Genomic DNA, 26222 nt, shown 5'->3' on the forward strand with positions numbered 1-26222 from the left:
CTATAACGACATTTTTAGGGCCAAATTAGTTTTCATTTAATAAAAAAAATCACAGCTATTATATACTGGGTGTTTCGTAAATCTCCCCCGAAACTCCTTGGGCATGTTCTTTAGGTCAAAACAATCAAAAAATATCTTATAAATGCCCTATCTCACTTTTTTTACTGTCTGTCAGTATGTATGTATTTTATACACAACTTTCCATAACTTTGGAACCACTAGAGGTGCCAACTTTAAACTTGGTACGTGTATGACGACTGATAGGATTTTTCTTTTCGCAAAGCTACTTTGTATAATTTCGAAATAGCGGCCGTTTCTTTAAGCTTAATAACTCAAACAACCATAGGATTTATAAAAAAGTTATAAATAACAAAAAAATAATGAAAATTTAATTCACTTTACAGAAATGTAAAATGTTTATAGGGTCATACCACAAATAATGGAGATAGTTTCATTTTTATATAGGTACTATCTGATAATTTATTACATTTGCCCAGTTTTTTTGTTTTAACTTTAGAAAAATTTATTTTACCCGTTATTTGTGCTAAGATCCTAAACAGTTTTTGTAAAGTGAATTCAATATCCATTCTTTTTGTCATTTGTAACATTTTTTAAAATCCTATGGCTTTTTAGTTATTAAGCTATGAAGAGTATAAATGGACACCATTTTAAAGTTATACAAAGTAGAAACTTAATACTTTGCAAAATAATAGTTCCCATTATTCATCACACACTTACTAAGTTTGAAGTTGGTACCCTAATTGGTTTAAAAGTTATGGGAAGTTATGTAAAAAATACATACACACCGACAGACGGAAAACGAAGCGAGATAGGGCATATGTTTATATTACATTTTTTGTTTGTTTTCACCTAAGGAAGATGACCACGGAGTTTCGGGAGAGGTTTTCAAGAAACCCTGTAGAGTATAGAGTGATAGTGTTTTAAGTGACTTTAATGTTGATAGTTCGTTTAGCGAATTTTATGAAAGATGCTATTACAGTAGGTGGCAAGAAAATGGCTATAGAGCCGGGACGGATTTACTTTTTTCTTTTTGATGTCCCCAGACGCTAAAGGCACTATTCAAAAAAAAATTATATATACATTAAAATAGATTAATAGGGGTGAAATATGTTTTAGCATTTAAGGACTGAGTACGATTCTTTATGAACAAGGCTTTCTATAAGTATAAAATTATTTAATTTTAAGACAAAAGTGGGTTAGGATGCGCTTGCAGTGAGTTTTACTACTCACCTTGTTCTGTGTTGTAGTAATCACGTTCGTAAATTGCGCTCTCTCACAAATAGCGATTTTTTTATTATTGTAAGACGCTAAATTGCAATGAGTTTGTACGAACAATTTATGTGATGAGGGATCATTATCTGTGTTACAGTTTCGACATTTTTAAATTGTGATTACAAATGTTGATATTTTTTCAACAGCTCCATAAACATCAAATTTTGCAGAACATTTGGTGTTACATAACCACAGTTAATCATACATCAATCGTATTGCGAAATAAATGTCTAACAGGACCGTTTAACCAGAAACACGTTGGAAGAGTTTAAAATATTCAAAGCAGTTAAAACTGGCCATCAAAACGTTTTGAGCGATAAACTTTCCTTCGAATCCAACTATATTTATGATACAGCTATCATGATACTGGGGGGAGCGAAGAAATGAATGAACACGCCCCGGTGATTTAAGTAGACAGAGACAGACGTCTCGTAGACCACCTCGACCGCAGTCAAGACCCCGGTCACGATAGTTTTTGACAATGTCCCATCGTGTGTTTTGTGTTTTTTTGTAATCGTGTGTCCGCTCTATGTTATCGTGTCCCGTATATGTTTTATTAATTGAACTCTGTTAACGAACTTCGAATTAAGTTGTTATCTGACACCTTGAGGTATGATAATGGCTCAGAAAAACCTACACTAGTTGCCAAAACAGCAACAAAGGATTACTATATGCGGATACTACAAACCATTTTAAGTACTATAATACAGTAATCCGGAGGCCAAACAACTGTTTGAAAATGAAATACCCCCGCCGCAGCAAACCTGCCGTCTAAGCGAATTTCCATTTGTCCGAATTGATTTTCAATTGATCTATTTAAATAACATTATTAGGTTTAACGAGTACCTAGGTTTGCTGCTACAAGGAAACTAATAAAGTAGTGTGTTTTTAGTAAAATATTGATAGCTTACTATAAAATAAATAAATTTGCCAACTTTGATCAAAATATATCCATAAACAAGCAAACTTCAACATTTTACAATATTCTCCATAAGAATAACATGGGAATTTTAAATTTACCATTTTTTTAGTTTTCTCCGTAACCAATAACCGTACAAAAACACTTTGATATACTGAATTGTTTGTTTTTTTAAGCTCTTTAAGAAGGTTTAGAGAAAAATTGGGAAATTTTGTGTTTTGAGGGTAAAAAGTGAGAAAAACCCATTTTTACCCCATAAAAACCCCTATAAAACCCTGTTCCCATGGTCCGATCATGCTGGATCGCGAACTCATTCAAGTTTATCCCGCCTTACACCTTCAAACCAAATTTCATCAAAATCGGATAAAAATTACTCAAGTTATCGTGTTCACGGACACATATATATATAAATCTATATATATACCTATATATATATATATATATATATATATACATATATAAAAATTTGAACGAATGGTGTTTTTGGCCTCTGGGGACATTAAAATGAAAAAGTAAATCGGTCCCGGGCCTAAGTCTTACCATGAGACCTACGGTAATAGCTACTTCCCTATAGGGAAATTCGCTAAAAGAGTGTTCAGGTGATATTGTTTATGAAAATATAATAAACTATATACACTCCCATTGCAGCGAACCTACAGACTTAGCAAATTCCAATTATGTAATTGGATTCATGCCAAAATATTTCCATCAAGAAGATCCATTTATTTCGTATTTACATAACATTCGATTTAACGAGTACGTAGGTTTCTGCAATGGGGAAGGTTAAAAATGGGTTTTCGGCCAAATGTCAATAGTCGATATGGTAAAATAAATAAATTTTCAAAATTTGATCAACATATATCCATAAACAAACAAACTACAACAGTTATTTTCCATAAGAATAATACAGGAATCTTAAACTTCTTTTTTTTCTCCATACTTAATAACTGTTACCAAAAACACTTCAATATACTAAGTTATTCGTTTTTTCGTCCAAAAAGGTTTCATTCCACTCATGTTAAGCCAAGTCTGATATGGGTATTGGTGCCAACGCCATACTTTTTCGCAAGCACACATTCCAACATATTACCGCGCTCATTAACTCGTCTATTATTAACTTGTAATTAATGGATGTAATAAATCTAAAACTGCCAATGCTACATGGTATAAATTCGCGTACGATTCAGTCCAGCTCCATTGCTTTCAACATGAAGATCTTCCTTTTTATTTTTGAGATGTCCGTGCTGGTAAGTTTAGCCATTCTTATGCTTTAGTTTGCTCGATTTATCTTAACAGACTCCAATGATTATATTTCCATTAATAATTTTATTACAAAATCGAATGTATCTCAAAAATCGAGTTAAATTATTTGTTACAAAATAAAACTAAGATATGCTTTGTAAAATAGAATAAGTACCAAGTATTCACGTATCAAGACAAACTGTAACTTCAAGATCCAGTGGTTGTTTTTACTCTTTGTTCTCATTGCTTTTGTCTGCCATGTGAAAACCTTCTTAATATACATATTTTTACTTCTCTTCTTGGTATAGGTTTGTGGTGTTGGTGGTTCACGAACTCTCGTATCCTAATCAATACACATTTTGCCTGTATATTCAAACAACAAACGGGGGGGGGGGGTTTAATAACATATACGGTACCTCAGAAAATATTCATAGGATGAATAAGCTATTCTGAGTCCAAATGTTGAGTAAAGAGATAAACAAAGATATTTCAGTAACAATGAAAATTGGTTTAGTATTGATCGGCACTCCATTGTAGTTTTTTTTTAATTAGGACTTGTAAATTGGCTTCTTGTACGACACCGACACTACGACAATGAAACAGACAGAAACTGGAATAAAACTTAAAATACTATAAAATACTATAAAATATATACTATGTTATCTAATTATATGGTACGAATTAATAAGCATATTTCTTAACTTTTTAAAGCATAGAGACGTAAGCATATAAAAAAATATTACGGTACATTATATTCGGTAGTATTTTTTGCAAGTCTTTGACATTTTTAAATTTATTGTTTATAAATAGTTGAAAGTGTGATTTTAATTCAATTTCGTTATTTTAGCTCTCTGTAACTTAAACAAGATACACTATATTAACTGTTGCCCCTTAGTTGCCATTGGCTAAAACTGCAAACTAGTTTTTCACTTGACAAGTAAATTTTACTAGACCTAAAACGAATATTTTTCCAGACATGTCTAGTATGGGAGACAGGTGCAGAACCAGGTGCAAAGGTGAGGATCTGGTTTTATATTAAGTTTTGTTCAACTATTTTTGTGTGTAAATATATTAAATATAAACAGAGCCCGTATCAGTTAAGTTGATAGTAAAGTGTGTTCGTAACAGAAGAATATTTTAAATCTGAAAGTTTTATAATATTTCTTTTAGGAAGTTTTGAATTAAGTGTTCATATTGTTTTTTAAAATATTATATTTCAGGATGTTGCTCAGTACAGTTTGTATTCAAATCATACCTATTTCTAGCTCAGTGTTGACGCCCTTGAGTAATTTTTATTTTTATGTTTGTTTCTAGCTTATCAAATATTGAATTTTTATATCCATTACATATGGCGATTTATGATGTTGAGTTCTTTTTTAGAGATATCTTGATTAGGTTATAGGGAAATTAATACGTAAACGAAGCTATTACAAGCATTCGGGGTTTTTGCTAATGCTCCCACATAGGAAAAATCTACCACCGTTGGTCTCGTGACCCAGACCAGAGTCGCTTTTATAGCGTTGAATGGGTTTGAAGCTCGCCGTGTTGCCACGTCGTGCAGCACGGGGATCCCGGCAATCCCCATTTCCCAGAGAGTGAGATAGAGTGGCAGTGGGCCTGCGCTGCAGCGACCACCTACTCCGTTAATCTATGCCTAGACCTAGACCCGGGACCGATATACTTTTTCGTATTTAAGTCCCCAGAGGCCAAAATCGACTACGGTTCAAATGAATATAAACTGTTATATATTTATGTTCCCCCCTGAACCCCAAAAAATGGTTTTCGAAGTTATGCATGTGTGTGTGTGTGTGTGTGTGTGTGTGTGTGTGTGTGTGTGTGTGTGTGTTTGTTTGTTTGTCTGTATGTTTATATGTGTATAGAGCTACAGAATATACACCTGTGGTCCAATTTTGATCAAATCTGGTTATTAGGCAACACTCCATAGTATCTTTTACTGAAAAACGCACTTTATTACCCTCCCTGTAGCAGCAAACCTAGGGACTCGTTAAACCTAATGTTATTGAAATAGATTTAATTGAAAATCAAATCAGGCAAATGGAAATTCGCTTAGTCTGCAGGTTTGCTGTGGCAATGTATTTTATATTTTAGATATTTTAGACTAGTAGACATAAATTTAACGAAATATCTAATATGTTTATTCTTGTTTGCAGGAAACTGTTGACTTTGAATTAGAAGTAAGTTGCCAAAACCTGTAAGTTTAATAAAAGTATAGAGTCATGTTAAGGCATTAATTTGGAAATGGTGCACCCTAAAATGGAACCGTGACAAATATTTACAAGTTTAAAGTAGTAATACGGTTTTATGGAATTCTTTTTTTAATTTTATAGCATCAACCGAGTTTTAGTTTTGATTGATTTAAAACTAACAACAGTGCCCGTTGTGGTTAAATATAACGGTCTCTAGTAAAATAATGGTTATGAAATCCATACACCACTTTACTCACTAATATTAATGGTACAGTTTTAGCACATAACATTAGAATCACACATTTAACATAAGGAACACACTTTAAACATAAATGCTAATTGTTAACAACAACATTTACAATCAGTCTCATTGGTGGAGTCATAGCGTACGGTGTTGTTAGTGTTCCATTGTGTGAGTTTTTTGTACGTAAACCTTTTATAGATTATAGTGTTTTGTGTTTTGTTATTAATTGCATGTTGTATCATGACTTGACTGCTATACAGTGCATATTTTTTGACTACTACCCTCGGTAGTGTATTCCAACTTAGGTTGGGCGTTTGTGTATTGTTAGTTGTAATGTGTTAGTTAAGTTTTTTTCACCTGAAGACGGGATCAGATTCCAGATCCCGAAACGTTGTGTATTGTTTTTTTACATTCGTGATGGAAAATGTCCGCAATAAACCTTTGAACAACAACATTTAATCAAAGAAAAATTAATTAGAAACAATATAACAATAAACTGTTGAATCATTAACACATGTTTCGTATGATTAGATTATGCATACTGGTAAACCAAATTATTGCCATCTATAAAAATAATTGGTTTTTCTTTTCCGAGTCGGGTTAGCTCTTCTACCCGACCGATTTTCATAATTTTGGCCTTAAACTGGTATGGACGTGCCGTGCCGCAGATTTGCCATCAAGCATCGGCATTCATTTTGACGTATATTTCGAGTTATGCACAAACTGCCTCCCTGTACATTTCTTATGGGAGTTAAATTTGTTTTTTTCGAGTTCGATGTTTCGCAGGCGGGCGATGGTTTACAGGAGGGCTCTTCTACCTGCCCGATTTTCATAATTTTTGTCTTAAAATAAAGCTATGCAAGCACATATTTGTCATCAAGCATCATCATTAATTTATCTAATGTATTATTCGACGAAAGAATTTTGTTTCTCTTCAATTAAAAATGTATTCTAGCAGTTCTAATTACATTATACATTTTGGTCTAAAAACCTTAAATGAAATACCAGCTTTAATTTGAGCTATTGATTATTAAGATCGGACTACCTAAATAAAGCACACTGCTGAATCACGAATCAACAATAAATACAATTGTTTTAGTACATATCTGCAATCAATGATACGTAACTCTATTTTTATTTAAATTATTTTATATGTCTTGGTCTTAAAATACTTCAAAGGCTTTCACTTGAGATATTGATAGTTTTAATCAGTTAAGTTCAAGATACTGTATCGCTCAATCAGAAAATATAAATTTGATTATATCTTGGATATGGAATTTAGTTTTAGATACATTTACTTAATTCTAATTGCGTTATTCTATTTGATTTGACCTAAGAACCTTAATTGAAATACCAGCTTCCATTTCATTAAAACACGCAGCTAAATCACGACCAACACAAATTGTTCAAAAAATTGACTTATTTATCATCGATTTATAGCCAAACGATCTTGCTTGCAACCTCAACAATACTTTCATAATTATTTACAAATCTTTACAAATTAGGCTATCCAATGACCTATTAATTAATAAAATCGGTTCAGTAGAACTGTAGATTTAATTGTACAAAGTTTAACGATAAAATCTTTAATTCAGTATTTTCTCACTACTATAAACCTGGAGGTTGCTAACGTTTTTAAAATAACTTTGAAACGGTGAGGAAATCGACCAAAGTGGAAGGTAATATTTTGAAAGAGAATAAAATTTCCTACACATTACTATTATGAATTTCTTGATTATACTCAATAAAGGTATCCTAAAACCCTACAAATATAGCCTACAAATATCAAAAATATATCTAATTCAGTATTTTCTCACCACAATAAATTTGGAGATCACTTAGATTATTGCCAATATCTTTTAAATGGAGGGTAAATCGACCAAAGTAAATGTGATATTATGAAAGAGAATAAAATTTACTACAAATAACTACTATGCAACTCTTGAAAATACTTAATAAGGGCAGCCAAAAGCTGGCTACAAAAAGAATCTTGAAAACAGAAACTTGAAAACCCCAGTTTTTAATGTATTTTGTTATTTTTTATTTTTCACCACAAATATTTAATCAAATCAAAATTTTATAATTATTTGCAAATCTACATGGGTTAGGCTTTCTAATGACCCATTAATTAACAAAATCAGTCCAGTAGAAGTCTAGATTTAGTTGTACAAAGTTTAACAAAAATATCCCAAACTCAATATTTTCTCATTACTATAAATTCGGAGGTTGCATAGCTTTTTTGCAAATAACTTTTAAATGGTGAAGAAATCGACCAAAGTGGTGATATTATGAAAGAGAATAAAATTCCCTACAAATTGATACCATGCACTTCTTGGAAATATTAAAAAATGGCAGCTAAAAGTAGCGCCCAAATAAAAAGTGTGAAAAACACAGTTTTCAATGTATTTCTTATGGAAACACGTTTTCTTTAATTTATCACCATAAATCATAACAAAAACAAACTTTCATAATTATTTGCAAATCTACACGACTTAAGCTTTCCAACAACCCATTAATTAATAAAATCGGTCCAGTAGAACTCTAGATTTAGTTGTACAAAGATTTTTAAAACTGAATTATATATAGAATAGATGGTTTATGGTGACATACAAGTTTATTAATACAAGTATAATCTGTTGAAAATTTAAAACTGATATTGTTATTATAAAGAGTTTATAATTTAATAATACATTAATTTAATTCAATTAATTTAATGATACACTCTTTTTTGTGACAATAAATATGGTTTTTTACTTGTGAGATAACAATCTATTCAGAATTATATAAAACAATAAACAGTTGCGTATTAAATTACCCTGTAACGATAATCATAGTATAAGCATTGACTATTGGATACCGTTTCAATAGCCAAAGGTATATGCTTCTAAAAGAGTGAGTTTTAATAGTATCATTTTGCTAAAATACAAATGAGTTTCGTTAACATAGCCATTTAACATGAGACTATTACGTTCATTCCGAAGTGCGCCAATGCCCTTGTCTGAGTGGGGTGTCATAACGTCATGTGATCTAACCCCCCCTCCACAAGTGCTCCATCCCCATGTGGCGTAATAATTTTGTAATCAGGAAAACATAATAGGCTTACTGAGATCTCCAGATATTTAAATAATTAAGATGATTTTAATATTCTTGACGTTTTAATATACAGTATAAGATTACTTTACATTAAAACGTACGGGGGTTTTGTTAATTCTCATTAATTTGATCTCTTATTGAAACTAAGGTAATTTTGCGAGTAAAGGAATGAATGTTAAAGCAATACTTTTAATTTTGGGTTTCAGTTTTGTAGAAATTTAACAATAATTTCTAAATCATTCTAATTTTTAGCAGCCAATGCTAACATTTTAAATTCAATTGTACCATCTACAATAAACCTAGATTCATCTCCAGATTTATGAATGTTAACCAATTAGAATGTTGTTTTTCTAGATTGTTATGTAATCAGAGGAAAATATCAATGTTTTAATGTTGTACATTATTTTAGTAGATTTTCTTTATAACATTTATATTCCTTAACGTACAGATTTTTCAAAACAACGAGATCTATAATAGGTCTACATGTTTTCAAATTTCAGAGAACTAATGTGCACAAACGTTTTGCTTTAATGTACAAGTTTATAATCACAACTTTAAATTGGTACAATTAACACGTTGCTGGTAATTTCCCAGTTATGTCATTTTACAATTTTGTTTTAAATGCCTACAAAAATTTCTCGTAGTTGCGCAAATTTAGGGTAATCGACCCCAGTTGATATGCATAATTTTGAGGCAACATTGTATGGGGCAATTCAATTGTAATATGCTCAGCACATGACATTTTCTCTTAGTATAAATTATCAGACAAATTGTTAAATGTTCCATATTGTATTTTTGGTTTGTTTCCACACTTGACATTACAGTAATGATAAACAAGTGAACATGTGACACAGGTAGAGTTGCGCAAGTGTGTAGAGATATAACTGTTCATTTTTGTTATAGTATTACTATTATTCTTCCAATGTCGTATGTGTTTTATAAATAATCTTTAATATGGTATAACAACTTTTCCAGACATGCACTGATCGTGCTAAACCTGAGGTGAGTACAGTATTTAGATTTGTTTAGTCTTCATTACTACTTATTTACTTGCCCAACTTTCTACCACGCCCAATTAATAAACCACTAGTGTACCTGTTGCTCGAATTCGAGCAATCGCGATGTATTACGGGAGTCATTTTAAAACGAATAACAATAAAAATGTCTGATGACTTTTAAAGAGTGGACTCAAAGGCTATGGAAATAATCACGATTTACATAACAGATCGATATAATAAACATTATTTCTTGTAAATATCTTATCATTTTTCAAAAGCTGATCTTGTTTTTTAGTGTTTACTACAAATGTTTCCCACTCATGGCCGCATTAGGTTGTCCACAATAACGATTATAAATAAAAAAAAAAACATTATTTCTATTTCTTCTACTTGGTGGTGTTCTATGACTTTCCTATGATTCCATAATTTGTAAATCGGCTCTTTCAATGATTGCTCAAGAAATGCAGCACAGTGTTAATTCAGTTTTCTTTTTAGTATATCAAATTGTCTAGGCAATCACGATTTTTCCATTGTAATATTTACAACAACCCAAATTCAAATAGTAAATATTTCATTTCAACCAACCCAGTAATTTTTTTTGCACAAGTTTCATTAAATTGCAACTAAAAATTAACAGCAATTAAACTATCCAGCTAATCATTATGTAAACAAATATGTTCTTCATAGGGATAACATGGAAACATTAAAAGCCACTAGGGCAGAGCCCAAGGGATTTTTTCAAAAATGTAAGGTCAGTTTGCAAATCTGCACACCTAGCCGAACATTTTGGTATATAATGTGTGGGGTAAAATCTTAACACAAAAAAACCTTTTTGTTACAAAGTTTTATGTAGCGTATTAATAACATAGAATATATGACTTAACCGTAGTTTTTTTTTAATACACCCACTATATTATTTTTATTTTATGTAATAGTCAAAAGGTTCCCGGAATGAATTTATTTAGAGATTTAGCGTGATTGCCAGCGGGGAATTCGCATTAAAATAGTTTATAAGACTCCTGGGGAGGGCATTTCGGTAGTAGGGGTATAGCTGACGAGCCGTAGTCTAGCATTGGAGAGTGTTTTTCGTGTACTGTACCTGCACGTCTACATTGAACAGTTTGCGAACAATAAGGTCTGTGTTTTACTTTTAAAAAAACACCTAGTGAGACTGTTGAGTTGTTAATTCAAGCTTATTGTTGAAGAGGCGATGAAGAAAAGTTAAGTTTATGAGTAGCACAAACTGTTTCGTGAAGGCCGGGAAAGCATCGACGATGACCCTCGTAGTGGACGTCCTTCAACATCAGTCAATGACATGAACATTAATCGAGTACAAGTTCATCGGTTGTTAATTTCCGATTTTCAAGCACAACTTGTCGTACTCGCCTAATGTTTACGTCATTGACTGCCGTTGAAGGACGTCCACTACGAGGGTCATCGTCAATGCCTTTACGGCCTTCACGAAACAGTTTGTGCTACTCATAAACTTGATTTTTCTTCATCGCCTCTTCAACAATAAGCTTTAATTAACAACCCAATAGTCTCACTAGGTGGTTTTTAAGTAAAACACAGAACTTAATATTCACATATTGTTCATTAATTGTCGTTTTTCAATGCAGGAAACCGACAATGTAGACTTACAGGTACAGTACAAGAAAAGCGCTTTTCAACGCTAGACTATGGCTCGTGAGCTAGGCACTACAGAAATACCCTCCCCAGGAGTCGTACCAGCGACTGCAAGTCGAATTTCTCGCTATCGATTGCGCTAAGTGTATACAGAAATTCATTTCGGGAATTGTTTGACTGAAGTAGTATAATCTATATATAAAGCTAAAAATGATCAGGAACTTTTGAGAAAACCTTAAGTCAAACACTTAGGCCCCTATTATAAACTTTACCTGTACACCTAAAAAGAATGCCTTTAAAAAATATACTCATACTAAAATCCAAATGTGTTTCATTAAAACGTATGGATATTAGTGTATGTATTTTTTATTACTGTTATTCTTTCAATGTTACATGTGTTGGAAAATTAATCACTAATATGTTATAAAATTTTTTCAGACATGCACAACTAAAATATTATCTTGGGAGGTAAGTCTAATATTATCGCATACTTTAATTAAATGCTTGATGTTAAACTACCCCGAGAAATATGGCAGAGGGTTTATGGCAAACACATGCCATAAACCCTCGTCCTTTTATACAATTTAATTTTTCTTAATCCTTAAACTCATTGGTCCATTACAGTCCTTTAAGTAAAACTGCAATGCGTAAAAGTAAGTAAACAATGCTGTAAAGTAGATATTTTCAATTCTAAAAAGTAAAAAAAAAACGAGTAGTGTTTGCTAGTTTAAAAAACGTTCGTTCGTAAAATAAATTAAGAAATAGATATTGCAAATCAAGAAGTGATTCTTGCATGAGAACAGTAACATGAGACTAGAAACGGATTAAATTTAAACTATCGACAACAAACAACAGCAAATATTTCTGGAAATGTATAAAGAGTTGCGATGTTTATGTAAAAGTTATTATGAAAAATATTGTTTCAAATATAATGGTATTAATAAATATTTTACAAAAAATGGGGCCCAGAATAAAAGTTAAAAAGAATCAATGAAAATTTAAATATGACTAATAAACAAGATGAAACAAGAAATGAATTCAGATTTAGTGCTGCCACCGAAGCATCTGTAAGACTAGTAATGAATAAAGTCATGCTAATAAAGTAATGCTGTGGGCAGTGAGTATATATATAGAAATGTTAAAAGCTGTGATTCCTTTTACAATAGCAGCAATCGCACATCTTGTAAATGAGTCACTCATCAGTGGAGTATTCCCAAATGTATAAAATCAAAGTGTTGTAAGCCGATTTCCAAAAATTAATGCACCAACTAAGGTACAAGATCTTAGACCAATATCAATTGTTCCCAGAGTATCTAAAATATTAGAGAGAATAGTGATTGGCCAGATATCTCAATTGATGAATAACTAGCTGGCAGTGAAGAGAAAAATTTGATCTTTAAATCTGATATATAAAATAGCAAACACATCCGCATTTGGTTTCAGAAACAATATTCAATTAGACAAAAAATATCTTTTTTTAAATCATAGCACATGTACGGCTTTGACCAATTTATTCTGTGACATGATTGATGCCAAGGACAAAGGGAAACATAGCTCACTTGTTCTATGGGCCATAGTATGCTGATTGCAAAAATTGAAAATATGGGTTTTAGCAATTGTTCTTACCTTATCGACGACTGCAGGTTACCAGATTGGGAAGTGAGACATCTGAACTACTCGTTAATTTGGTGGGTGTTCCTCAAGGTAGTTGTTTTGTGCCTGTACTTTTACACAGCGGTGTAAAACATTGTACTGCACACTTGTATGCAAATGATTCCCAGTTGCACTTGTCATATGAGCCTGCTTCCATGAAGGAGGCCATCAACATTATCAACACTGATCTGGAGAATATCTTCAAATGGTTTCATTCTAATGGGCTTAACCCAGACAAATGCACGGTGCTGCATACTGCATGAACATAGTACATATCCTGATAAATAATGTATTGAGTATCAATCTTGATGGCAGGAGTCTGGTGGTGTGGGTCAAAGCCAATACTCTGGGCGTCAATATTGACGGATATTTATGTTTTTTCAGATAATACCACACATTAAAATCTCAACATACAATAGGAAGACTGAGAGGTCTGTACAGGTTCAGAGTTGGGCTGCCTGAGGCTGCAAAGCTTAAATTAATGCAGACACTGTATTTTCCGTAGTTTACTACTGTTTCCCAGGACATATGCAGGATTGAGTGGATTCAAAACTTAGCAGTCCTATTCTCCTAAAGAATGATTAAAGAATAGGACATGTTTTCTGCTTAATGAAATGATCATGTATTCGCCTTCCGTGACGCAGCCAGTCTGCTGCCCATGGAGCCCATGTTCATGTTTTTGACGTGCTGCATGACTCACAGGGTACTGACTCTCCGTGAGCCCAGCTATCTTTGCGAGAGGCTTTCTGTCCGGCATGAGGCTATCCAACGTAGGACACGTCTTGGTGGGAGGCTTCACTTGCCAAAAGTCTCCTTGGAATTGGGAAAGAAACGTTTATCTTATTTCAGACCTATATTGTACAATTTAATACCCAAGAGACTAAAAACTGTTGCATTCTGTAATTAAAATATATCAATGCTTAGTTTTATGTAGCTCAATCTCAATAGTTGTTCTGAAGAACTGATATGTATCAGAGAAACGCTTGCTAATAAAGAATTTGTATTTATTTATTACTTGCAGTTAATTTCATAAGAATAACTAATTCTCGTAAGAAATCAAAAGCATTATACAAATCTATAATTATAAAAGAGGATGTTGGTTTGTATATTTGTATATTTGGCAGTGATAAACTAAGACACCGCTGGACCGATGGCCACGAAACGTCGTACATACGTCATACAAGTAGAATTTCATAGAGTAGGTTTATACACAATCAATTATTTCGTGATGATTTTCGGGGCTTAGCCCTGGGACCATCTTAAAAGTACCCATATCAGGGATTTAAAAAAAATTCGTTGGATATGTTTACTAACAAATGTTTACAAGTAAAATGGCATTGAAGATGCATCAGATGTTACATGTGTTTTAATTTATAGTTTGGTTACTTTTCCCTGAGATAATCTTTTGATTCTGCCATACAGTTTAATGCAAAATACACAAGAGATTTTCATTAAAAATACCCCCGCCGCAGCAAACCTGCCGTCTAAGCGAATTTCCATTTAGCTGAATTGATTTTAAATCGATCTATTAAAATAACATTAGGTTTAACGAGTACCTAGGTTTGCTGCTACAAGGAAACTAATAAAGTGTGTTTTAAGTAAAATAATTATTGCTTAGTAGAAAATGAATATATTTGCCAAGTTTGATCAAAAGATATCCATAAACAAGCAAACTACAACATTTTACAATATTCTCCATAAGAATAACATGGGAATTTTAAATTTACAAATTTTTTAGTCTTCTCCGTAACCAATAACCGTACAATAACACTTTGATATGTTAGAAAATTAACTGAAGACAATATTAATATAGTTAAGAGACTTGATAGCTTAAAATTTGAAAAAGTGAGGTTAATTAGTAACGAGGTTGGCAGACGACCGGAAACTTTGAATTCGAATGACGTCACTGAAAAAAGTGAAGAAGAATCCAATAAAACCTTACATCATCAAACTGACGAAGATATTAGTTCGGAAGAAGAAGAAGAAAACATGACTTTAGAAGAAAAAGGTTTGTCAAATCAACAGGGTAGAGGACGTAATCATGATGGCAATGATATCAACTGGAAACGAGTTGGAAATAGAAATAGGAGGAAACGAAACTCGTCCGTCCATAATCAAAATCAAGATCAAGGACTTGCATCAAATGTACGAAATGCAGAGAACGGTGCTATGAAGAAACCAAGTTATGCGTCTGCTGTGAAGAATAGCGTAGATGCAGCGGTCAAAAGGAAGAACTTCATTAAGAAAACATCGTCTGCACACAAGAATCAAATACTGGTGGGTTCATCTGAGGACAACGGTCTAAGGGGAGCTAAAAAGGCATGGTTTCATCTCGGAAAACTGGTTAAAGGAACAACTGAGGAGGACGTCCGTAGTTTCGTTGACAAAGTCTTCCCTGGTGTTGAGTTTGTGATAGAAAAATTGACCACTAAAGGGACCAACGATAGTTTCAAATTGGGCTGTGATTTTGCCTATATGGCCAAAGTAATGGACAGTGCTATGTGGCCGAAGAATATAACCCTCAAGCGTTTTTTATTTTGGAGGGTGGGTCAAAACCCGGAAACATAGAACTAGGCCTAAACTCAAGAACTTGTTTGTCACCTCCCACCACTGAGGACAATATTTTAAAAGTAGTGGGTTTAAATGTACAGTGTATTAGGACTAAGTTAAATGTGCTATCTCTATTTATTAACAAAGTTAGGCCTGACATTTTTTGTATCTATGAGCATTGGCTGAACATTGACGAGAGTTTATTTTACTCAAAGCTAGAATATATGACGCTTGCTTCAATTTTTTGCAGAAGTAACGTAGGACATGGAGGTAGTGCAATTTACGTTTCGGAACATCTGACTAAATCCATTAAAACTATAGATTTGAATAGATTCTGTGTAGAACTATGCCTAGAGGTGTGCGGCATCAGTATTCCCGAGTTATCCCTAACTATTTTATCAGTTTACCGTTCCCCTGATGGGAACTTGGAAGTTTTTTTTGAGTCTCTTGAGAACTGTCTTGTGTATCTGTCAAACTGACTACAAAACTATACTGTGTGGTGACCTTAACATCCACCTGGAAGAACAATCAGAGGAAGAGCGTGTCTTCACTGATCTGCTGTTGAGCTGCGGACTTTTTATTGGGAACCGTCTGCCAACTAGGGGGACTGCCTGCCTGGACACCATGGCTACCAGTCTGAACGTGTGGGACTACAGCATTGAGGTAGTGGATGCCATGGTAGCGGACCACGATGCCGTTGTCTCTAGGGTAAACTCCGGTCCAACCTCGGTGAGTCCAAATCCAGTTTCTTGGCATAGAAATTATATCTTTAGTCATAGAAAGGTAAAAGATATAGATTTCCATAGATTTAGGACAGCTCTTGAGCTAACTGATTGGGTTAACTTTGTACAGTATTGTGAATTCCTACAGCCTCATGAAGCATTCTCTGCATTTCTTGAAATATTTGATAGAATTTTTAATGAAATTTTCCCCAGTGTAAATTACACCAAAAGTGTAGAAAACAAAGCTAAGCCTAGGAGGATTGCGTCTCATAAAGCATGGTATACAGATGACCTGCATAGGATTAAAATGTATGTGGTTCTGTACAGGGACTTGATGAATTCAGCATCATCTAATGAGGAGTTTGCTCATTGGAAAACAATATATTTAAGAATAAATCGATATTACCGTAACATGGTTGACAAAGCTAAAAGAAATTTCAATGCAAGGTCTATTGAGATGGCTCAAAACCCCCAGAAGGCTGCCTGGGCACTAATTAACCAACATAGAAATTCTGCTAAGCCTAAGTCTAATGCTAGCCCTGATGAGTTTAACAAATTCTTTATTCAGAACATTAATGAGATTGTTGACAATATTAACCTCACTTCTCAAACTCTTGATAGCTCATCCTTATTAAGAGCTGGAAATCGGTCGAGACAAATACCTACTATGTCAACCTGGAGGCTGGTTACTCCGGAAAAAATCTGCCAAATAGTTAAGGGCTACAAAAACTCTCATAGTCCTGATGTTTATGGTGTGTCCTGCCACCTACTCAAGTCAGTCATTGATGTGATCTCTTTTCCTTTGGCCTGGCTCATAAATTCATGCTTAAGTAAGGGAGTATTCCCGGACGAGTTAAAGATATCTAGGGCAGTGCCAATTTTTAAGAAAGGTGACCCCCAACTTTCGACCAACTACAGGCCTGTAGCCTTGGTTCCAGCCTTTGGTAAAATCATAGAGTCAATTCTCAACGAACAACTGGTGACTCACTTTGAAGGGAACGATATAATACTAAGTGCCCAACATGGTTTCCGCAAGGGGCGATCAACTGTATCGGCTGTGCGATCATTAGTTGGTCAGGTTATGGAGGCCTTTGAGGCTGGCGACTCTCTGGGACTGGTGTTGTGTGATCTAAGCAAAGCCTTCGACTGCGTTTCTCACGAGATACTTGTTAGTAAACTCAAACATTATGGAATAACGGGGATTGCTCTTAACACCTTGCAATCGTATCTGAGAAACAGGAAGCAGGTAGTGGAAGTTGAGGGTGCTCGATCAGAAGAGCTTAGTTTGCGACATGGGGTTCCTCAAGGGTCTGTGCTTGGTCCCCTTCTCTTCGTCATTCTTGTCAACGATTTAGATCTTCAGGGCCGCTCACTTTTATATGCGGATGACACTACCCTGCTGGCAAGGGGAAAGGACATAGATCAAATACGTCTGGACTCAGACAGATTACTTGACGAGGCCAAGAATTGGTTTGTGAGCAACAAGTTGCAGCTCAACGATGATAAGACTCAGCGACTCATTTGCACTCTGAAGACGACTGATGCTGGGAACCCCTTGAAGCTCCTTGGCTTCTGGATTGATCCGAAGATGTCGTGGGGTGAACACGCAACTCAGGTCTGCCATAGGCTTTCTAGAGTCCTCTTTTTGCTAAGGAAATTGAAAAAATCAGTGCCAGTGGATTTTTTGGTATCGGCCTATTTCGCCCTGTTCCACAGTCATATCTCATATGGGTTGTTATTATGGGGACACTGTCCAAAGAGTCAGAAGATTCTGCGGCTCCAGAAGAAAGCAGTGAGGCTTTTGACTTCATCTGGCCGTCGAGACCACAGTAAGCCTCTGTTCTCCTCTCTTAACATTCTTACCATCTTTAGTCAATATGTACTTGACTCCGTCTGCTACGTTAAGGAGAACATTGGTGACTTTATACAGCGTGGTGCAGTACATCAGCACAACACTAGAGGAGCTATCGATCTGGATGTGCCAAGATGCAGACTGGCTAAGTCACTGAACAGCTTCCCAGTTATGGCAGTGAGACTTTTCAATAGACTCCCAATTGAAGTAAAGCAGGCGAACAATGCCCTGTTTAAAAGATTGGTAAGAGACTCCTGGTGGACCCCCTATTTGACACAGACGAATTTATGAGGGAACCTTGGAGAGGAGCCATCCGCAATCCAAGATAGCCTAGACATGAATTGACACAGCCTATCCAGATCATCTGGTCATCGGCGACGCAGTGGTAATTAAAAAAAAAATTAATTACTGAATTGTTTGTTTTTTTAAGATCTTTAAGGAGGTTTAGAGAAAAATTGGGAAATTTTGTGTTTTGAGGGTCAAAAGTGAGAAAACCCAATTTTTACCCCATAAAACCCCCCATAAAACCCTGTTCCCATGGCCCGATCATGCTGGATCGCGAACTCATTCAAGTTTATCCCGCCAAGGCGGGATGGGAATTCCCATGTTATTCTTATGGAGAATATTGTAAAATGTTGTAGTTTGCTTGTTTATGGATATCTTTTGATCAAACTTGGCAAATATATTCATTCAAACAATATATTCAATACATTCAAACCAAATTTCATCAAAATCGGATAAAAATTACTCAAGTTATCGTGTTCACGGACACACATATATATATATAAATCTATATATATATCTATATATCTATATATATATATACATATATATACATATATAAAAATTTTAACGAATGGTGTTTTTGGCCTCTGGGGACATCAAAATGAAAAAGTAAATCGGTCCCGGGCCTAAGTCTTACCATGAGACCTACGGTAATAGCTACTTCCCTGTAGGGAAATTCGCTAAATTCAATAAGTACGATTGAGATTTGCCTGTATAATTCGCATGGTAAAAGTGTGTAACTGTATTTACAGTAGATTTCGAGGCCAACATTATTCTCTTAAGCATTCTTGCCCTGTTGCAAAGCACGGGCAGAACATCTAGTAAATATATACATTTCGAGGAACATGTTTCCAAATTGTCATCAAATGTTTGTATTGTACTACCTCTTGTGTCTGAAAAGATTGATAGACATCAATTATCAATTCTATTAATTTTTTCTACTTATATTTTTCAGATTGAAGTGGTGGGGAAAAAAGTGACATCAGATGTGAGTATTAAATTCTCAAAAAATATTGTAAATCCAAACAGGGCTTTGTTAGTTGTCTTCTGACTCATATATTTAAATATGTATTGAAATATATATTACTCTCTTTTCAATACTCTCAATAATCAATTCTTCACAAATCTTGATTGCCCCTAGCTTGGTAGAACTGTGTGAACAATATTTAATCAACAGAGCTTTGGCAGTGGAAGATTGATGTTAAATAAAAATTGAGTGGGCCCTATATAATAAAATTATTCCCAGAGATCCTTAGGGGACGTCCCTGATACTGTTTGAAGTTCTTACAAGCTGAAAACAAATCTTAAACGTACACTGAATTTACTTTGCTCACTACTACACTAACGTTAGTGTTGCACTTCAATGTGAATCTTTTGTAGTGGCCTGTTGTTTACTATAATATACCAAACTCCTTTTGAATGAATAGTATTGCTAAAAAGAAATACCCAGGTTATTGAAAACTATGAAAATATATAACAATTCAATTTATTGTGCAGAATAACCAATAAAATAAAGCAATTTACAATTTGATGTTTTCTCAATGTTTAGTCAATAAATGCATGTAACTTTAACAATAATGTAATGTAATGACTGAATGTTTGTGCTGGCCGATAAAGCAAATTTACAACACTTGTTTCACAAAACTGATTTTATTTTCAACTCGCACTGCAATTATATCCCTTCGGGATATAGGCTTAACGATTTTAACGAAAATAAAATTTGACCAACCAACACCGCGAATGAATTTAATTTGCATGAAACGAACTTTTGCTCACCTAATCATGGAGGAGGCGGGGAACGAACTGGTAGATGAAGACCGATCCCTGGATGGCTAATTTCCTCCCCACTCCTCGTAGTGCACTATGGGTATCGTCGTCTATTGTTTAATCAGCTGACCGGTTCTTCACGTCCACTCGTCATATTAATTTGTTGTGTATTTCAACAAAATCGGTACAGTTGAGACTTTTTACAAAACTTGAGATTGGCTTTTTTTACTAAATGATATAGGGAATCTTTGGATAAATGGTTGAATTCTAATTGTATGGGTCAAACACAGCAGGCCAAACGTAAGAACTTTTATCAGATTTTCCTTTGTAATTCAAAACATGGTTTGTCCATATCTATAAAAAAGGGTGAAAATGTGTTTTTTGTTCCTTCAATTTATAATGAGACAATATTTGGAAAAAAGGAAAATTTTCAGGTATGTTCCATCTTTGCTCACTACTAACAATTGATGTTTTTCTCTTTGTACTGTATATTGTAATTTGCTATCATACTGTTGATGGTTTGTTATAAACACATGTTTCAAGTATTTTGTTTACGTTTTCATTGTTATTTTTTTCAAGCAAAATAGTTATTAGGCAACCCATAAAGCCAATGTTCAATTTTTAAATTTTCCAATGAGTTGTGTGGTAAAATACCAATGTTTCAATTTACCAATTTTAAGGTGGTGGCTGTTGCCAATCACGTTTTTAGGCCATAAATAAATTATTTACAATTGAAGGAAATTTTTTGTGATTCCAAGATTTTCATAGCAAGCAAGCATACATACATACAAGCAGACATTTCTCATATAAGAGTATAGGATACAAAATATATTTTCATAAAATAAGCAATAAGTACGATTGGAATTTGCCTTTATAATTTGCATGGTAGGTAGGCGTGTGTGTAATAAAATGTAGCATTTGTGTGCATGTAACATTTTTATAGTATATTTAGAGACTCACATTAACTTATTTTTCCCGTATTCTCATTCCGTTAGGAAGCAGGGGTAAAACAAGAAATAAATAATTAAATCAACATATAGTTTTGGAATTTTCTTTTGTAGCACAGGTTTAATGAGATGTTATTTTCTCTGGATTAACCGTATAATATTTTTTCATATACAGTATTTGGTTTTCTTGGATTTGCATTTTGTTAAGTAGATTATTAGGATATTTTTCGTAGTGGCTATGTACTTACACTCACCTTTAATGAATATTTTTTGCTTGGTTCAAATTCTGTTACTGATAAATTTTTCCCTGCGTTTTGATAACTTATGTTCGAGATATTGTCAAAAAATGTAATGTAATACTAAATTTTAAGGTTCAAAAGGCCAGTATATAATTTTTTTTTGTCCACAAGCGTTTTCTAAAAACTATGTTTTCATCTTCAGGCTGTGAGATGAAAAAATTGTTTTCGAAAGCACTTGTGGAAATAAAAACATTATTATACAGGGTAATTGATAAAAGTGTGCCAGCTGTTTTATTCAAGTGTTATAAGAGATATAAAAATGTTAAATTGTTAGGCCTACTGACTTGGCTTTTTATCTTAAACCTTTTGGTCAAGTTGGAAAAATAATTTTAGCTGCCATTTTTCCAATATGGCCACAAACTTTGATTTTTCCTATGGAAGACCCTATATTTTCTATATCATCTACTACATTATACAAATACCATAGTCATTTTGTACTATTATTATTGGAAGTTTAATGAGGACTCCGAAAATTACTAGGACGTTGAAATAAAATCAATCTTGAGTGCACTTATGGTTATTTATATAAACAAATACAAATATTTAACATAATCTTATTTTGTATGTTGCTGCCTACCTTTGAGGGTATGGAACCTTCAACTGGTGCCATTCTGTTAGTAAAACTTATTTTCTTAAGTTTAACACATACACATTTTTAACACTAACTTCGTTCCACCCTGTATAATCACTTAGAGCACACAAAATACTCCACTTTCAAAATTCATTATGTTCTTTGTTTAAATGTAACCATTATTTTCCATAAGTTTATAAATATAATAGTGAAAGAATTTTTCGTTTGTGTTTTAGTCAGACTATGTAAACAGGCTTGAAAACCACAAAGACAAAAAACTTGCTGTTTTCTACTCCATTTCAGGGGACGAAGCTAAGTACAAGGTAAGTAATCTGTTTATAGTTTTAAAGGTTTTGTAAACTTTATGGGATTCCTTTATGTATGTTGAGTGTTAGATGCCATTTCTACGACCTTAATGTCGGGTTAACCTTCTAGTTAATCAACTACCACAAGTTAATTTACGTATAATTTGATAAAAAATAAATAATAAAGAATTCAATTATCAGATACGTGGGGGCGTTTCGCAGTTATATTTTACAGTCGAGTCAAGAATCAAGAATAAATTAACTTGATTTCCACAAATTGCATGAATACATTACTGGAAAACGTCATACTTAAAACAAGAAAAAGTGCATGGTTTATTACCAATATAAACAGTTGCCTGGAACTCTCAAGGCTGAGAATTAAATGAAAGAGGGGAAAAACAGCACACTTCACTCCGTTTAAAAATTAAAAACCTACTTACATAGGCTTATTTTATGTCAAACACTCCTTTTACCCTGTACAAAGGGTTTGCCAAAAGCCCCTCGACTCCTTACCTCGATTTTGGGCCTGGCAGGTTCCGAGCTACAAAAGGAAGTTTATTAAGGAACTTATAACTAAGAACATTATTTGACATTTAAACCTTACGTAACTTATCAAATAGTAAATTCAGATCACTTTTCCTACGTGTATTGTAGGAATGGATATAACCTCTTAGCTCAAGGGAGCCCCACTCCTTCTTGATTTTGTTCAAAGACTGAAAAATATATAAATGTTACAAACCGTCATTATGTTTTTAGCTACAAATAAAATATGTTTTTGTCTACAATGAAGCAATTAATCAGCACCAACTACTATTCTAACTGCTTTCTTTTAAAAGCGCAGAACTCTCTCGACCCCAGAGACGGCGTCTCAGAGCCTCAGGCCACAGACAATATAATACTCTAATGCAGACGGTCAACTGCATCTGCGCTAGGCGCTGTTTCATGATGCGGCTGTATTGCCGCGCCACTGTAGCGGAAGACGCGAAGCGTTTCCTCCTCGAGTGGCGCCGTGGGATTCTATTTGAATTTGAATGAACGCGCTTTGAATGAGATATTACTCGAAAACTATTTAAGATATCTTTATGAAACTTGGTATACAGTTTTAATACGTCATAATGTATTTAAGTAAAAATAATCATTTACACATATGATCCTGTTTCAAAATAGCGGTGTTTTAGCGAATTTCCCATATAGAATAAGCTATTACCGTAGTACTCATCGTAATACCTGGACCCGGGACCGATTTATTTTTCGTTTTAAGGTCCCTAGGGGCAAAAAAACACCAACCGTTCAAATTTATATACAGTGTGTAAATAAAGTCTTGAAAGAAATATGTATTTTTTAAACCGAAATAGATAGAAATATTCTGTTAGTGACGTTGGCTGTTAACAACGGTTCCGTAATTTTTTATATCAAAAATATTTTTTAACCCCCCTAACAGGGTATGGGGTGGGGGTGACTTTTTTTTCAAATAGCAACCCCTATTGAGTGACCCCTTATTTTGAAGAGCTTGTCAAAAGAAATACAATGACGCAAATCCGAGGTAGATATTTCATCCTTAGCCTATATGGCGCACTAAGTTTTAAGTTGTTGCTTCTAATTTCCATCAGATTTGCCTTAGGAGATCTGCTGACTTACTAAACTAAGAACTGGAACAAACTTCCTGATAGGTTTCGCCTTATTTCGCGAAAAAAATTTTGATATCTTAACTATTAGTTATAAGATCTTTTTAACTTGATGTAGTTTAATAGGAAGTTATAAATGCTAAATTATAATGTTCGTACGTGGTGTATAATGTATAATTTCCTATACGTGATGCGCCAATGTTTTGGTAATAATAAAAACTTACACTTTGAAATTAACTGTGACCTTATTGATGTAGAAATTATTAAAAAATCCCATTAGAGTGGACTGTATAAATGAAACTGATTAATAAATTGCTATAACGAAACGAATGCGGTTGTAACTATAAATGGAATTGACAAGTGAAATACGTGGAGGGATCTGCCTGCTCTTGACAAAAGACACATCCCTCGCCCTAGATTAGGCCCGCCGCTCATTGGAGCGAGGCGAGGTGCAGGCTGTAGAGTTACAACAATTCCACGAACTGGTGAGGAAGTGCCTGTCCTTTCGCAGAAGGACGGTGTTTATGACTTGTGCTAAAATATTACAAGTGGCCCTATCCGAACAAACAGTAGACTCTACATTTTGAATATGCTTATGTTTTATTTGATTTTTTTATCCATTGACAACATTCTTGAATTGTTTGTACTTACATTTGGGACACCCAGTATACATCTCTGATTGGACCGTGAATGCGATAACTTTAGTAATTTTGGTCTGATTTTCATGAAATTTGGGTTAGAGATGTATGATGGGAATTACATTGTACATCTATTTACACTACTAGTCACTTACCATGATATCTTTCATGACGTTGATCGTTATAAATAACCTAAGACCTACACAAAACTCTGTTGATGATTAACTAAATGTATTTATGAAATTACCGAAAATGAGCCATTATTCGTTTAGAAATATTTTTTAGATGTGTTTCTTTTGGGAATTTTTTAAATTTCATTTTTAAATTTATTTTAAGGATAACTTTTAATTATAAGTAAAATTAGTCTTTTGACATATTTGAATAGAAGAGAAATAACATGTTATGACATCACTGACACGGATAACATAAAATTGAGTCCTATTTTAATGTTGACTCTGCATTTAATATTTTAGTCTAATGGCAATACTTGCATTATTTATCACAGTTCGGTTAACTGGATTCATCTAAGCATAGGCAGGCGTTTAACTGAATCTTGAAAATAAAACAATCATTATTCACCTTGCTGGAAAAAATGCAAAAATAATGTTATGACTTAGCTCTTATGTTTAGTGGTAAAATCATAAGGTTATAATTAGACAATAAATTCTCTCTACAAGCATTTGTTTTAATTTATACAGTACAGTAAATAGTTTAAGTGAAATTCTACATCAATGTAACTTTATATTTTTTACCACATATTTGAGTAACCCTCTTTCTCCGTGAGTACCACACTACAGTTAATAAAAGTACAGTGACGTCAAAAATGTAAATAGCTAAATAATTTAAAAACTTTGATTATTAAATTGAAATATGTTACAATATAAACCGACAAAATATAATATTCGAGATAGTAATAGTTTTACAAGTGCCTAATCAAAACAATTTCCTGGTAAGACAATATTTAAACTGTAGCAATAATCCTGCAAAAAAACCCAAAAAATAGTGTGAAAATCATAAGTATAATATACACAGTTTATACACAAAAACTAATTACACATATAAATATTAACACATACCGTCACTTTTGTCCATAGAAATACTGTAAAATTTATTAAAAACGTAGTCATAAATCATCATCGAAAAATTGCATACTCGTTATTATTAAAGGTTGTTAATGGAAAATGTGAGTTTAAAAATTACTTAGAGAATCATACCAACAATCATTATACACAGTTAACATATTTAACATAATAAAAAATATTGTAATATAATAAAAAAAAAATAACAACGGTACATTCAAACATTTAAGTACAGCATTAGACTATATGGTTAACAAAACATTAGTTTTCACTTAGACGTCAAGCATAACCTATTGATAGATATTTA

At 33.6% G+C, this 26222-nt stretch overlaps 1 protein-coding gene across 1 annotated transcript in view; it reads left to right on the forward strand.

The window, feature by feature from the left end:
- Positions 1-3381: 3381 nt before the first annotated feature.
- LOC128995989 (uncharacterized) overlaps positions 3382-26222 on the forward strand; it is a 71189-nt gene continuing 48348 nt past the window's right edge. The window contains exons 1-7 of the mRNA XM_054421091.1: positions 3382-3459; positions 4429-4470; positions 5626-5649; positions 9974-10000; positions 12061-12090; positions 19640-19672; positions 22505-22591. Coding sequence (XP_054277066.1) covers positions 3421-3459; positions 4429-4470; positions 5626-5649; positions 9974-10000; positions 12061-12090; positions 19640-19672; positions 22505-22591 — 282 coding nt within the window. The 5' untranslated portion in view covers positions 3382-3420. The remainder of the gene's footprint in view (positions 3460-4428; positions 4471-5625; positions 5650-9973; positions 10001-12060; positions 12091-19639; positions 19673-22504; positions 22592-26222) is intronic.

Source organism: Macrosteles quadrilineatus, unplaced genomic scaffold, assembly GCF_028750875.1.
Source record: "Macrosteles quadrilineatus isolate MER2022 unplaced genomic scaffold, UCM_ALF_1.0 Scaffold_5__1_contigs__length_97177068, whole genome shotgun sequence".
NCBI lineage: Eukaryota > Metazoa > Arthropoda > Insecta > Hemiptera > Cicadellidae > Macrosteles > Macrosteles quadrilineatus.